The 14,979-nt window shown below is 63.9% G+C and overlaps 2 protein-coding genes across 2 annotated transcripts; one reads left to right on the forward strand and one right to left on the reverse strand.

Annotated features, from left to right (window-relative positions):
• Positions 1-1,546: 1,546 nt before the first annotated feature.
• GRN (granulin precursor) lies at positions 1,547-5,379 on the forward strand (the record flags this gene model as incomplete). The annotated part of the gene is made up of 12 exons (XM_084239114.1): positions 1,547-1,684; positions 1,771-1,896; positions 2,006-2,090; positions 2,517-2,629; positions 2,724-2,859; positions 2,978-3,072; positions 3,300-3,423; positions 3,700-3,797; positions 3,882-4,127; positions 4,303-4,536; positions 4,619-4,843; positions 4,925-5,379. The coding sequence occupies 12 exons, from the start codon at positions 1,547-1,549 to the stop codon at positions 5,060-5,062; spliced, it is 1,758 nt and encodes a 585-aa protein (XP_084095240.1). The 3' UTR covers positions 5,063-5,379.
• A 598-nt stretch (positions 5,380-5,977) lies between these two features.
• FAM171A2 (family with sequence similarity 171 member A2) lies at positions 5,978-14,979 on the reverse strand (the record flags this gene model as incomplete). The annotated part of the gene is made up of 8 exons (XM_084236215.1): positions 5,978-7,433; positions 8,015-8,141; positions 8,265-8,381; positions 8,478-8,657; positions 8,734-8,892; positions 11,087-11,179; positions 11,402-11,629; positions 14,862-14,979. 8 exons carry the CDS (start codon positions 14,977-14,979, stop codon positions 5,978-5,980), a joined length of 2,478 nt encoding a protein of 825 aa, XP_084092341.1.

Consider the following 14,979-nt stretch of genomic DNA (forward strand, 5'->3'; position numbering starts at 1 on the left):
AGGGCGAAAGGGCAGCTGTCCAGACCAGCCTTCTTCATCCTTATCCGGCCAGGAGAACGTCTCTTGGGGCAGTCTTTGGGCACTGAGGAAAGCCAGCTGAGGGAAAGAGGATGTGAGTCATTGGGCGGGTGCAACCCACCTCGCCCCTCAGCACTGTCCACTGGTAGACTCCTGGGAACTGAGCCCCAGAGACAGGCTGCAGCTTTGGGGGCTCTCACAGCCAGTGGTGGCGGTTCTAGGACGAGGACCCATGTGCAGTAACCAGGAACTCCTGCACTCCCCGCTCTGTCCTGCTGACTGGTCCCCCTGCTGAAACTCAGGGCCCTATCCTCCCGGGGCTTGGGGCCCTCTCGCTGGCACTGCCTTTGGTGCCAGATGATGCCAGGATGATGACCCCTGGAACCTCAAAGCAAGTCACTGCCGTGACAATATATGACGTGGCCATGGACTTGACGTTTCTGAGCCTCAGCTCCCTCCTTTGAAAAGTGAAAGGAATAATTAATACTTTGGAAGAAGAAAGAAAATAATGCAGATTTCACACTGCATTATTTTCTTCTGGCTCCCAAGAGGCTCAACAAACCTTACTGTTTCTGCCCGTCTAGGCCGTGTTTCATGTCCCTAGCCGCCTGGCTGAGCTAGCAGAGTTGGCTGAGCTGGGGGAAGGGTTGTTTAGGAAGTGAGAGGCTCCTCTCCCCGCAGACAGAGGCCTGGTTCCTTCTGCTGGGCCGGTGGGCACACGCAATCTCTTTTTTGAGTGCAGCTGGGTTGCAGCTTCTGGGCATGTTTGGGACATCCAGCATCCGTAAAGACTGGTGGTGTGGGGAGGCCCTAGAACACAGGATCTCAAAGGCTGCCTGCGAGCCCCCCTTCCCTGGGCGGGAACGTGACAGTCAGTGGGCGGGCGGTGCTGATCTTTGGGGAGGGCAGCGGAATCCGCAGGCCACCACACTTCCCCCTCATAACTTTCTCAACCCCGTGGTTTCACATGTCATCACGTGGCCTCCCCCCCACCCCCCACCGCCTACGGGCCTTAACAGGGAGCAGGTGTGAGCCCTGCATCTCATCATCATCCTCAGGGTGAGGAGGCTGAGGGGCTGGCTGGGGAAGTGGAATCCTGGCTCTCCTTCAAGGGGGGCTGCCCCAGTCCTGTTCTCCCATAACTACTAATGCCTCTCATCCTCCCCGAAGGCGGCCCATGTCTTTATAGATTGGACCCACAAAACCCACAAGTCTTCCTGACTTTCATTTACCCACATCGCCACACCCACAGAGATGCCTGTGTTAGGCCATGTGTTGGGGACATATCCACCCGGGTGCTCATGTTAGAGTTTGAGCCCACGGGTGTACACGCTGCATGTATGACGCGCTTGGGACACGTGTGGGAAGCTCCATCTCAGGTCCCACATCTTCCCACTTGGACCAGGAGGTGTTGGGGAGACTCGGGTAGTCCCGGGCCCGGGCCTGGGGAAGTGACTGGTGCCACAGCCAAGGAAGGCCTGGGCTTAAGGTGGTTGCCAAATGCCCTTTGGTATTTTGTAGGTGGACTATGTGGACCCTGGTGAGCTGGATGGCCTTGGTGGCAGGGCTGGTGGCTGGAACACAGTGCCCAGATGGTCAGTTCTGCCCAGAGGCCTGCTGCCTGGACCCAGGAGGAGCCAGCTACAGCTGCTGCAATCCCGGTCCGGTGAGTGCCCTTCGGCCTAGGTGAGAGCTGGCGAGGTGGACTGGCCAGGCTCCTGCCCTTCAGCCCACCCTCTCCTCTCTTCCCAGGACAAATGGCCCACAGCGCTGAGCAGGCGGCTGCGCGGGCCCTGCCAGGTGGATGCTCACTGTTCTGCCGGCTACTCCTGCATCCTCACCGTCTCGGGGACCTCCAGTTGCTGCCCGTTCCCAGAGGTGAGGGTGCTCCTCACCGGTGGAGGGGCTCGGATCTGCATTCAAACTCTCCCTGCAGACTCCCACCCCAGGTAAAAGCCTCGCCAACACAGGCGTCTCTGTCCCACAGGCCGTGGCATGCGGGGACGGCCACCACTGCTGCCCACGGGGCTTCCACTGCAGTGCTGACGGGCGCTCCTGCTTCCGGAGACCAGGTGCGCGGGGGTGGGGGTGGAGGGCACATAGAGCCTGATGTGCCCAGGAACCCAGCCAGCAGGGTGACTCCAGTTCCTGCCTTCATGCCTTCATTCATGCGGCATCTGCACTCAGCCACCCACCTGCTCTGGACAGAGGGGCAGCCCTGGGGCCGGGAGGGGGCAGGAGAGCGTACAAGACTCCAGGCCTGGGGTTGGGCATTCGGGGTTGGGGGAGAGCCAAATTGGGCTGGCTTAGTGCTACCCCATGGTCAGTGGATCCCCTGCCCTGGGCATAGCCTGAGGCAGGGACTGGCTCACAGGGAGAGGGCTAGGAGTGCCTAGGTAATCACTGAGCCCCAGCCCCCTCCCCCCTTCCCCCCCCCACCGTGCCCCACAAACCTTCACTGATTGGGTTGGTGGAATCCTGGGTCATCCTGTCCACAGATACCAAGCTTTTGGGTGCCGTCCAGTGCCCTGATAGCCAGTTCGAATGCCCCAGCTCCTCCACATGCTGCACTATGCTTGATGGCTCCTGGGGATGCTGCCCCATGCCCCAGGTAGAGGTCTGGGAAGATGGAGGCGGGGAGAGGGCCGTGGGGGCTGTGAGAGGCTGGAGCGGGTGAAGGTTGAGCCAGGACCATCTCTCCCTAGGCTTCTTGCTGTGGAGACAAGGTGCACTGCTGCCCCCATGGCACCTCCTGCGACCTGGTTCAGGGCCGCTGCCTCACACCCACCGGCACCCTCCCCCTGGCGAAGAAGATCCCCGCACAGAGGAGAAATGGGCCAGGTAAGGAGGCAGGAAATCTTCCGGTTGGGGGTTGGGAGTGCGGAGAGGCCTCACCTGGCTCTAGTTGGGAAAAATTCCCCTCCACCTGGGCTGCCACGCACGTCTCTCTCACTTCCAGAGATCATGTGCCCCGACGGTCGCTCCCGATGCCCTGATGATTCTACCTGCTGTGAACTGTCCAGTGGGAAGTATGGCTGCTGCCCAATGCCCAATGTGAGCGAGGGCCTGTCGCCAGGGCCTCCTGTGCCCTCAGCCACCTGGCCCCATACCTTGCAGGGACCCCTGGGTTGGGGCAGCCGGCTGCTTGCTGGGAGCTGGGCTGCTGTGGACTCCTGTCACCCCCTAGTGGGGGACTGGGGCAGTGCCAGCCATGGGCCTGGCTGCTCCTGGAGCGCCACTGAGACTGGAAGTCACCAAAACCCACCGCTGTCCCCACCCAGGCCATCTGCTGCTCCGACCACCTGCACTGCTGCCCCCAGGACACTGTGTGCGACCTGATCCAGAGTAAGTGCCTCTCCAAGGACAACGCTACGGACCTGCTCACCAAGCTGCCTGCACACACAGGTACCCAGGGAGGCCCCGGGCCCGTTCCACCTATATGGTGAGGAATAGCTACCCACGCTATTCCAGGGCAGGTATGGGGGTGGGAGACTGAGGGCGTTTGGAGAGGCCAGGGCAGGTGCAGCACCCTTTCTTCCACACTGGGCCTCGCCATCGGATCATTGCCAAGGTCGCCTCCGTCCTTAGTGGCGTCCAGTTCCAACTGTGGAACCGGCCAGGAGTGGCACCTCCGAGGCCCCCAGTGTCACTGCTGACCTGTCCCCACTGCTGTCCTCACAGTGCAGGAGGTGAAGTGTGACATGGAGGTCAGCTGCCCAGACGACTACACCTGCTGCCGCCTGCAGACGGGGGCCTGGGGCTGCTGCCCTTTTGTCCAGGTACTGGGGTGGGGCTAGGCAGGGTGAGCAGGGGGTGGCAGCCAGCTCGGCCCCTTGTCCACCATCCCCTCTCGCTCCCCCCAGGCTGTGTGCTGTGAGGACCATGTGCACTGCTGCCCGGAAGGGTATCGGTGTAACACAGGAAAGGGGACCTGTGAACAGGGGCCCCGCCAGGTGCCCTGGATGGAGCAGGCCCCAGCCCGCCTCAGCCTGTCGTCCCCCCGCGCCGTGGAGAGCGATGTCCCCTGTGATAATGTCACCAGCTGTCCCTCTGAACATACCTGCTGTCGACTCGTGACTGGGGCATGGGGCTGCTGTCCTGCCCCAGAGGTGCATGGGGGATAGCAGCGCGGGGTGCTTGGCCTGAGTGGGTGGCCAGACTCCATAGTCTGGGGCAGTGTACCCCTCTGCACATTCCTTCCCAGCTGGAAGAGCCTCAGCGGGAGGGGACTGTGGGGTCCCTCCCATACAGTACCCCCCATATCACCCTTCTCTGCTGCCGCAGGCTGTCTGCTGCTCAGACCACCAGCACTGCTGCCCCCACGGCTACAAGTGCACGGCCCGGGGGGAGTGTCAGATGGGGGACAAGGTAGTGACCGGACTAAAGAAGGTGCCCACCCGCCAGGCCTCCCCGCCCCTCCCCAGAGACATGGGCTGCGACCAGCACACCAGCTGCCCTGTGGGACAGACCTGCTGCCCCAGCCTGAGTGGGGGCTGGGCCTGCTGCCAGTTGCCCCACGTAAGTGTCCTCTGCCTGCTCCGGGAGCCGGGAATGAAGTTGAGGAGGGCGGCAAGAGTGCCATGCTGCCCTGTGCCCCCAGGCCGTGTGCTGCGAGGACCGTCAGCATTGCTGCCCGGCCGGGTACACCTGCAATGTGAAGGCCCGATCCTGCGAGAAGGATGGCGACGCGACCCAGCCCACCGCCCGCCTGGTGCGCGGTCCACACCTGGGGAACGTGGAGTGTGAGCCGCGTCGCTTCTGCCACGACAACCAGACCTGCTGCCAGGACAGTGCTGGGGGCTGGGCCTGCTGTCCCTATCCCCAGGTCAGTGCCACCCCTACCTGGGCTGGGGCTGGGCACGGGTCCCGCCCTGCTGGGTCTGACACACCCCCTCTGACCGCCCAGGGCGTCTGCTGTCGGGATCGGCACCACTGCTGCCCTGCTGGCTACCGCTGTGGGGCCGGGGGCATCAAATGTTTGCGCCGGGAGGCCTTGCGCTGGGACACCCCTTCGAGGGACACAGCCCCGAGACAGCTGCTGTGAGGAGGGACTGAGGACTGAAGATACTCTGCAGCCTCGAGACCCTGACACCTGGCTCAGAGGGTGCCCACTGCTCAGGCCTCCCCAGTACCTCTGCCCCACCAGATTCTCCTGGATCGCTCCATTCTGAGTCCCCCCACTACAGTGGATGGTGGGGCCTCTATCTAAGGCCTCCCTGTCAGAAGGGGGGCTGTGGCAAGAGCCACATCACGAGCTGCCATCACCCTCTCTCCCAGTTTCTGTGGACCTGTGGCCAGGTGCTCTTCCCTCTCCACAGGTGTGTGTGTGTGTGTGCGCTCCAGTAAAGTTTGTACACTTTCCTAACAGCGTCTGATTTGGCAGGCCTGCCTGCCCTGCCCTCCCCTCCCCAGGGACACCCCACCCCACCCCACAGAGCCTCCTGCCCACAGAAAGACACACAGAGTTCCTCTCACCAGTTTTATATTTGCTGTTGCCCACAGCAACCCCTCACATGATCCCCTAGTCCCAGAGCCGCCCCCGCCACCAGCCCTGTGACAGCTTAGCCCAGAGGTGGGCTAGTCAGCAAGCAGCACCCCGCCCCTCCCAGGGGTCCTCAGAGAATGCCCCTCCCTCTCCAGCCCTCACACGAGCAGCTGAGGCCCGGCTGCCCCTCCTGCCTTCCCACAACAGAGCTTTCTATGTACAGCCCCGTCGTACAGGCACTGCTTCCCGCCCCCAGCCCTCCTCCCCAGCACCTCCCAAGGGGGGTTTGGCCCCCGCCCGCCGCCCTGGAGGCAGACTGGGGGGTCCCTCCCGACATTACCCAGCATAGGCTGCTGGACAGCCCTGCAGGCCCGCAGGCGCCTCTCCAGGAGTGGGGCGGGGCTAAGAGCGGCCCCCGCGGCCCCGGGGCGCGCGCACCCCGGGCGGAGCGGGCGGGGCCGCCGCGCGGAGGCGCTACTTGACGTTGAACACCATGAGCGGCCGCTCCTCCCGCCGCTGCCAGGGGCTCTTCTTGTCGCCCGCCTCGTCGCCCGCCTCCGCCCCCAGCTCGTCCTCGGGGCTGGTGAGCGAGTCGCGCCGCAGCTCGCTGGCGCTGCTGCGGGAACTGTCCCCGCGGCTGCGGCCGCGCCCCCGGGGTACCGTGGCGGCCCGGCCCTCGGGCGCCGCCACCTCGTCCAGCAGCGGCGTCAGCGAGTTGTCCTCCGGCGAGCAGAGGCCCGTGCGGCTCTCGCTGCTGCTCGGCTCCGTGTCCTCGCTGAGCGCCAGGCGCGGGGGCGCGGGCGGCGGCGGGGGCGGGGCGGCCGTCGGGGCGCGCTCCCGCTCCTCCCGCAGGGGCCGCCGGCGCGCGGGCCGCGCCTCGTGCACGTCGACGCCCGAGTCCAGGCTGGCGTCGGTGCTGCGGCCGCCGCCGCCCGCCTGCAGGTCGATGTAGGAGTGGCGCACCTGCGAGTTGGAGCGGCCGTCCAGGGACACGAACCAGGCGCGGGGGTGCGGCTTCACGCCCAGTTCCAGCAGCTTCTTCTCGGTCAGCGCCTGCAGCTCGCCGTTGAGCTGCGCCATGGTGGACTCGTTGAACAGCACCGGGATGGTCACGGAGCCGCTGACCGGGGCCGAGCGCCCGCCCCCCCAGCCCTCGCCGCCGCCCGCCTCGCCCCCCGCGCCCGAGTGGCCCGGCATCAGCGGGCGCTGGGGGTCGGGCTGCGGGAAGGGGCGCCCGGGCCCGGGGGCGGCCCCCTCCGACGGGGTGGGGTCATCGCCGGGCCCCGCGGCGCCGGCCTCGCCGCCGAGGCGCACGTAGTGGGCGGGGATGACCAGGGTGGGCATGACGTTGCGGTAGACACTGTCCTTGAGGTGGTCGATGGAGCCGCAGAAGATGAGCTGCCCGGGCTGGCTGAGGGACGGCGGCCGCGACAGCTGGTCCACCGACTGCGACAGCAGGAAGTCGGGGGTCTTGCTCTCGGCCGCCCCCTTGTGGCCCAGGTAGTGCTCGAAGGGCGGAGGCGGCGAGGGCGGCTCGTGCAGGAAGGCCGCGGCCCCCGACGGCGCCCGCCGGTACTCCTCCAGGCCCGGCTCCAGCCCGCCCGGGCCCTCCATGGACCGCGCGCCCTTCAGCGCCGCGCCCTCGCCCCCGCGGGCGCCCGCGGGCTCGGCGACCTGGCGGCTGGCAGAGCGCGGCTTGGCGCGGAAGAAGTCGTCGCGGGAGGAGGCCAAGTCCCGGGAGCTGGAGAAAGCCGAGTGCAGGGGGCCCGGAGGTGGCGCCTCGGGGTCCCCGGACGGGGCGGGCTCCAGGGGTCCCCCACAGATGAGGTGAAGCTGGGACATCGAGGTGGCCTGGTCTCGTTTGTTGCCGTCGGAGGGCCCGGAGAGCTGCAGCTTGCGGTGCTGTTGCCTGGGCTTCAGGCAGCGTCTCCTAGAGAGGAGGGGCAGACAGGGGCCCTCAGGAGAGAGTGCGCCCCAGAAGCACCCTGATGCCCATTCCCTCGCCCCCCTCCAAGGTGCATGGTCGGAGCTGGGTATAGTTGGACAGATGAGAATGCCTGGCACTCAGGAGAAATGCTGGGCGCTGGCAGAGGCTTGGGGGAGAGCTTGAGAGGCTGTGGAGGAGCCGTCAGCGACTGTGCCGGCTGGTGTGCTCGCGGTCAGGTGCAGGAGAAGCTGGGAGGAGCACCCAAGCCAACCGGGGCAGGTCTGGCCTGAGGTCCCCCGGAAGGGAGAGGCAGGCTGGTCGGGGCAGCTGCAGACTATCTAGGAGGGGCCTGGCCTGCAGGGCCTGCCCCCTCTTCCCCCACCTGTCTTAATCCACATCCTGCAGGTGCAGTGCGGAGCTTTCCGTGAGGATCAGAACCATGTTTTATGCATTTGGGGGGCTGGTCGCCCAACTCAAGACCAGGCATAGAACTGGCCTTAGTCTGGACCTGGGATGAGAGAGGAGGTTGGGGGCAGAGGGCTGGCACCAGGGACTGGGGGATGGCCAGACCCCAGCATACTCACCGGCAGTAGTAGATGAGCAGACACAGCAGAATGAGCACCAGCAGGGCCAGGGCTGCCAGGATGGTGAGCAGGAAGATGGTATGGTAGGTGCCAATGTCCTGGATGCCCGACGTGATGGTAACCAGCCCTGTGCCAGGCAAGGGCTTAGCCTTCCAGGTATGGGTGAACGTCCTGCCTTCCAGAAGATGTCCACTCTCCCAGCCTACCCTCCCACCACTGCCCCTTGCCCCCACTGTCCTCCCAATCTCACCAGTCGTGGGGGAGGCCATGGCAGCTGCCCAGTACCCCAGCTGGGGGGAGGTGAAGGTCCAGTAGAGCTGTCGGCCTTCCTTCCGGATTACACCTGTGCCATTGCGTACCCACAGTCCTGCGAGAGCAGGGGTTTTATCAAACTTAGTGTTCCCCCATCTGAGTCCCACTTCCCCCCACCAAATCCCAGCACCTGTCACCCCAAGGCACTCACCAGTCTTGGGGTCAAACCTCCAGGCTGGAATGCTGGTGCCCACAGTAAGGGCACGAGTCTCTGAGGGCACGGGCAGGGATAGATGAATGGGGCCCGAAAGTGGCACCTCTGTTCCGTTGCCCGTCAGCAGGTGCACGCTCACAGCAGCCAGGGGCATCAGCTCCAGCCAGGAGCCATTGCCTGGAGGAAGGGGACACAGGGCTGAGGGCCAGATCCTGCTGGGGAGCAGCCCCTCTGTGCCTGGCACCCAGCATACCTGAGCTGGACGCCTCGGTGCCCAGGAAGGCAGGGAAAGCCCGCATCTCCTGCTGGGTGCTGGCAGGAGTGAGCGAGGCCCAGAGCTGGCTGTAGGTGGAGCTGACCGGCAGGCGGGCAGCCCGACGCTGGAACTGCACCCAGGGCTGTGAGCGGGCACCTGGATGGAGAGAGGGGCTGCAGTGGCCTGGAGAGGGACAAGGTGCCCCAGGACCAAAACACAAAACAATGATCTAGGGAGAAGGGAAGGTCAGGGAGGGTGGTGATTTGGGGAGCAAACTGGGCAGTTGTAGCGTGTTAGCCCGGAGGGGACAGGGACCTGAAGTTACTCCTGGCGGTGGGACTCTGAGCAAGACACGTGCTCTCTCTGAAACACTTTCTTCGTTAACCTCTGAAACTGTGAGGTGCAAAATGCCTGGCAGGCTCTGTGTTAGCTGCTGGGGATACGAAGATGAATAAGGCACAGTTCAGAATTTCCTGCCCCCAAATTCACAGTCATGCAGTGCCACCATGATGGCACCCACACAACTTCCTGCTGCCAGCTGCTGGATGGAGCTGTTCTGTGCCTGTGCTGCCTGTTACGGCACCCGCAGCACCCGCGGCTGCTGAGCACGTACCATGTGGCTAGTGTCACCGAGGAGGTGGTTTATTTTTGATTAACAAATTTTTATTTATTTAAATTTAAATAGCCACATGTGGCCAGTGGCTACTGCAGTAGACAGATGTGGCCGTGTGTGTGTGTGTGTGTGTGTGTGTGGTGGAGGGGACATAGAAACAATTCCAGTACACTATGGCAGTAGCTACCATTTATTAAGCTTTAACATCCACTGGGCACTGCACTATGCAGGTTGCCCATCTCAACCCCTGCAATTAGTCCATAGCCCTTGAGGGAGGTGCCTTTATTATGAACCCCTTTTTCTTTTTTCCTCCAGCTCCCTCCCCACCACCCCTTCTCACCATCATTAACCCCATTTCACAGATGCAGAAGAAGAGGCAGGACAAGTTCAGTAACTTGCCCAAAGTCACAATCCTGGATCTGGCTGACGTCCAGGATATGGTGCCAGGGCCCACCCTCTTACCCACCATTCCTTGCTGCTGAAATAGAGGGTGCAGGGTGTAAGGAGCTTGACCCACACAGTTCAGCAAGGCCTAGTGGAGCCTTGAAGGATGAGTAAGACAGCGTGGAAAGGGACTCCTGGGAGGCCCACCACGAGGAGGTGCGGAGGCGTGCGGCACGCTGCTCAGGGACGCCAGGGGACCGATGGGAGGCGAGCAAGGCGCCAGTCGTCAGGTCCCCTAGGGAGCTGTCACCTTTGCGAAGGAGTCTGGACTTTAAACTGAAAGCAGCGGGGGTCGGAGGAGGGCTTGAAGCTAGGGGGCAACACTGGCATGTTAGAAACCGCCACAGGCATTTTAGAAGCCTCTGATGCAGGGACAGAGTGAAGAGGAGCACATAAGAGTAATTTGGGAACAAGGGCTCAAGCTAAGAATAAAAATAGGCAAGGAGGTTCTCCCATTCCAGAACCCGCTGTGGCTCCCTAGTATTAGCCTGAAGGAGCCTCCCTTCTGCCTGGCTCATCAACCAGGCCACACCAGGCCCCCTTCTTACAGAGACAGACGAAAGCATGGCCTAGGCCCTCACTCGCCCCTTCTGCCCCTGCATCTTGATTTCTCTTGTGGACATGCATCTGCTCCCCCTTCAGCTCCCGAGCCCACCCAGTCCCACAGCTGCCTCCACCAAATTCTCTAGCCCTGCTACGCCGCAGGTGAGGGTTTTCTCCATTCTGAGTGAGGCCACCCTCCACTCCACGGCACTTCTGCCCTGTCTTGATTTCAGGGTTTGCAGTGATCAGTCTGTCGGTCTTCCTTCCCGGGCGCCCTGGCACCAGACAGGGCCTGTGGCCTGAAAGCCAGCTGGCAGACAGCGACTGCTGTGGAGACTCTAGCCCGCTCTGGGTGGGTGCGCAGGACCTGTGCCGGCACCCTCTCGTGGCCTTTAACGAGCCAGGCACCCAGGACATGCCCAGAAGCACGTGTCGACCCACTGACGATAAAGGTGGCTGGGAGTGGGGATTCTCACGGTCGGTGGGAGTTGAGGGAGAATAGAAAGCAGGAGAAGCCCCATTAACAATAAATGTTTATTGACCACCTGGGCTGCTTTTGGCCTGCGTGATGATATTTAACCCTTACCTCCACTTGAGGTGGATACTGAATATATCCACATCTTCCAGATGCGTCAACTAGGGCTCAGAGAGGTTAAGTGACTTCCCCAAGGGCACCCAGTAAAGCTCTTTTAGTCAGGTGGGGGGCATGGGGGGAGGAAGAGGAGCTGGCATGGGGGGAGGGGGCCTTACCAGGAGAGCCCAAGAGGATGTGCACGAGGTCCTCATAGAGGATGAGGGTGGCCGGCCGCTCGGGAAGCAGGTAGAGGCTCACCGACGCGTACACTGTGGGAGGGGGGCCAGGTCAGCTCCAGAGAAAGCCCCCAGTCAAGGCTGGGCACTCCCTCTCTCTGAATCCCAGTGACTTCACCCTCCTCGGCCCCTTCTGCATACCCCAGCCCAGGCAGCAGCTGCTGGGAATCCTGCCTCCTCCGCCCCCACGACTATTTTGGGAAGGGGCTAATGGGGGTCAGCTGCTCCCCTCCCTCCACCTGCCCCTGCACTCACAGGGCAGCTTGTCAACACGCCAGGGCACAGAGTTGGTGAGGAAGCCGGGCCGGGCTGCAGTGACCAGTACCCAGGTGCCCAAGCGGTAACTGAGGGGCAGTGTGGCCACACCCTCTGAGTCCGTGGTGCCCGCGGCCAGCAGCATCCGGTTACCAAATACATCCACTGAGGCTCGGGCCAAGGGCACCAGCTCCCCGCTCACGTAGACCTGCACCTTGATCAGGATCTCTGTGGGCAAGACGGGTGAGGAGAGGAGAGTGAGGAGGGAGAGGGGAAGAGAGAATCGGGGGCCCCTGAGATCAGAGGGGGGCAGCTCGGAGGGAGGTCAGCCAAGGCGTTCTAAGCAGCAGCATTTAGAGAGCCCCACCTAGACCTCCCGGCAGCCCGTGGGGAGGCGCTCATTACCACACTCCTTCAAGGCCAGCGCTTACCCACATCTTAACATTTCTGAACTTAGGCGGGGCTGCGCTGGATGAGCCCATGATTGGATGATTAGCAGCATTTTTCTTCTTTCTCACTGGTCCATGAAACAAGAGTGCAACTTACGGTCTGAGTATTCGACTTGATAAAATAGGCTCTTGGCCCATTTGACAGATAAAGAAACGGAGGCTCAAAGAGTTTCGAGCCTTGCACTGCAGCTGAGTGGGAAGTTTGGGGTCCACACCTAGAGTTTGCCTCTAGATCGCAATTCCCACGCACTGGACCCTATGGGGTTGTTGTCAGGGGCAGGAAAGGGAAGGGGCCGGGGAAGGATGACTAAGTGGACAACCCCGCATCCCGAGAGGAGCAAGGTCAGGATTCTGCCATGTGGAAGGGAGGGTGGGGAAGGGGCTGAGTCAGAGTTTGAATTTCCAGGAAAAAACTAAGAAGAGGACCCTAGGGAACTGGTCCTTCTATCACAATCCTCTTTCCCTCTTTCCAGAAGGTTTTGCACAAACCTATTTTCCCTCCAGATTTAGGGATTCATCGCAACCGCTAAGACCAAACAAGTAGGCCTGACCCCTCCCCCTCCCTTGTACCTCCCACCCCCTCCCAGCTGGTCAGCAACAGTCAGTCACCATGGCAACGCCCTCATTACTCCCAAGAGATGGGCAGGGAGTTGGGGCCCTGCCAAGGGGGAGGAGATGGAGGGGTGGGGCAGGGGTTGCCCGACCTAGGTCCAAGGGAAACTGGTGTAGAAGGAGTCGGGAAGAGAGGTCCAAGTCCTTCGCCTCCCAGTCACTTGGGTCCCGGCCCACGAGAGTCAGCCGGTGGGCCTGCAGGCGCCCTGAGCTGAGGAGATGACAGGGCAGGAACCAGGCCTGGAGTTGTTCTCGTGGATTCCCTGGGGCAGCCTCTTCTCTGATCCATGGGACGGACTCATTGTGGCCCCCTCCCTCAGCCTCTTGCCTCACTCCTACCCTGCTGCTAATACGGGAGGTGTCATCTCTGGAAAGGTACAGAGGCCTCAGTGGGGGAGCCAGGAGGCAGGTGGGGAATGCTCTGGTGCTGAACACAAACTAGGGCCATCCAGGTACCGAAGGAAGAGTCTAGAGCTGAGAGTTAACGGGATGGGGAAGGCAGGGGGCCTCACAAGTGGAGCCTGACACTCAGCAGTGACAGGTGTCTTATCTCAGGCTTCCAACCCCAGCGCCAGCGCCACGCCTGCCCCTGGCATCCCTTCCAGCTGTTCTCCTGCGCCCACCTCCTCCCCTCCCAGGCCAGAGTGCCCCTGCAGGGTGGGTGTGCACACTCAGCCCTTCCCTGCTCGCTGGTCCTCCCAGGAGCTGGTGCCTCCCCACCCTCCACCACCACACAGCAGGAATTCCGAGAAGTTAAAGAGGCCTGGCTGCTCCCCACCCCTACCCCAGGCTAGGAGCAGCTGGATGGAGGGGCTGGAGGAGGGTACCCAGAAGTCTGGAATATCGTCATTCGAGGGTTCAAGGCCCAGAGCCTCAGAAAAGGGGCAAGGATCCCGGGAACTATACAGGGGAGATGCCTGGAGAAGGCATCAGTGACAAGCTGGGGGGCAGGGGGGGAGGCAGGTGCCTAGCAGATTCCCTGCCCCCTTCCTCTGAACCCGGGCTGCCTGCCAGCGGCTGGGAGAGCCCCCTAGCCTGGCTCTAGTCCAGCCAACTCCCTGGGCCCCTCCCCTGGGGCACAGGACTAGAGGGAGAGGTTTCCTGAGAAACTCGGGCCTCTTCCCACCCACCTAAGCCTCCCTCCTGCAAAAATCAGGGAAGCCTGAGGCCTGAGGACATCCTTCCCCGTTCCTCAACGCCTGACGTTCCCTGCAGCATCCGCCTCCCAGGCGTCAGCCCGGCCTCATTCCAGGCGGAAATCCGACCCCCCTCCCTTCATCCGGACCCCGCTTCCCTCATCCACACTCCCCACCCTGCTTTTCCTGCCAGCTCCTTGGTGGAGAGGTGAGGAGCGCAGAGGTTTCAGGCAGGGATGAGGCTGGGGGCGGGCGGGGGCGGCGGCCGGGGCGGTGGGCAGGCGGCGGGCGTGAGTGTGGAGGCCCTGGGGAGCTCCCGTCCCGCGGGGAGCCCAGGTCGGGGTCTCCCACCCTCTCGCCGCAGGATCAGACCCCACCCCCACTCACACGCCCACCCGGACCCGGGAGGCCCTGGAGGGTCTCCCCCTCTCCCCCACTGCGATCGAGGTGAGACGAGGAGGGGGCGCCCCGAGGCGGGCTGGGGACACAGGTGGCCAGCAGCCGGCTGGACAGAGCCCCAGACACCTGCCCTCGCGGTCAGCTCCGCCCGCAGCCCCTCGCCAGCCCACACGGCTCCCCCACAGCCGCGCCACGCGCCCGGAGCTGGAGTCACAATGCACCCCCGTTCCCAGAGCCCCCTCCACGGCAGCCCCTCCTCCCTCGCGGGCTGATTCGCGTTTCTTCGGTGCACCCCAAAATCTGAACGGGGAGGGGCACAGCGGGGGGGCTGTCAAGCTCCAAGGCGGAGAACCCCGTCGGGGCAGCCGGTCCGCCCACAGCCTCACCCCCTCCCCGCCTCCCTTCCCCCCTCGGCCCCGGCTCCGGGCGCCCAGCCCCCGGCCGGCCCGGGGTGGCAGCCGCGCCCGACGCCCCCACCCAGCCGGGGTCTGGCGCGCGGAACCCGCGGGGGGCTGCGGAGCGGCGCCCGCCCCAGCCCGCCCCTGGGCGGGTGTCTCCGGCAGACAATGGCTCAGGCGGCGGCGCCGCGCGGACCCGGAGGGAGAAAAACAAGGCAGGAGCGGGCGGCGGCGCGGAGCCTCGGGACCCCCCCCCCGCCCCTTTGTGTCTCCCCGAGACCCCCGCCCGGAGGCGCCCCTCGCTCTGCTCTCCCCGGTCAGCGCCGACCCCGGCTCGCCGGGCTCCCCCCATCCACATCCAGGGACGAGAACCCCCAAATCGCGAGCGCCGCGCACAGGGGGCTGCGGGAGGGGCCCGATGGGGGGCGCAGGCTCACGGCTGCCGCCCCTCCAGGCCGAGACTCACCCTGCGGGCTGGGGGGCTCCGGCGGCGACTTGCCGGGAGCCCGGGAGGCGCCGCCGAGCAGCAACCCCAGCAGCGGCAGGAGCCGCGCGAGGACGCTGGGGCCATTGGGCGGCGGCAT

Source organism: Talpa europaea (genome assembly GCF_964194135.1).
Source record: "Talpa europaea genome assembly, chromosome: 7".
Taxonomy (NCBI): Eukaryota; Metazoa; Chordata; class Mammalia; order Eulipotyphla; family Talpidae; genus Talpa; species Talpa europaea.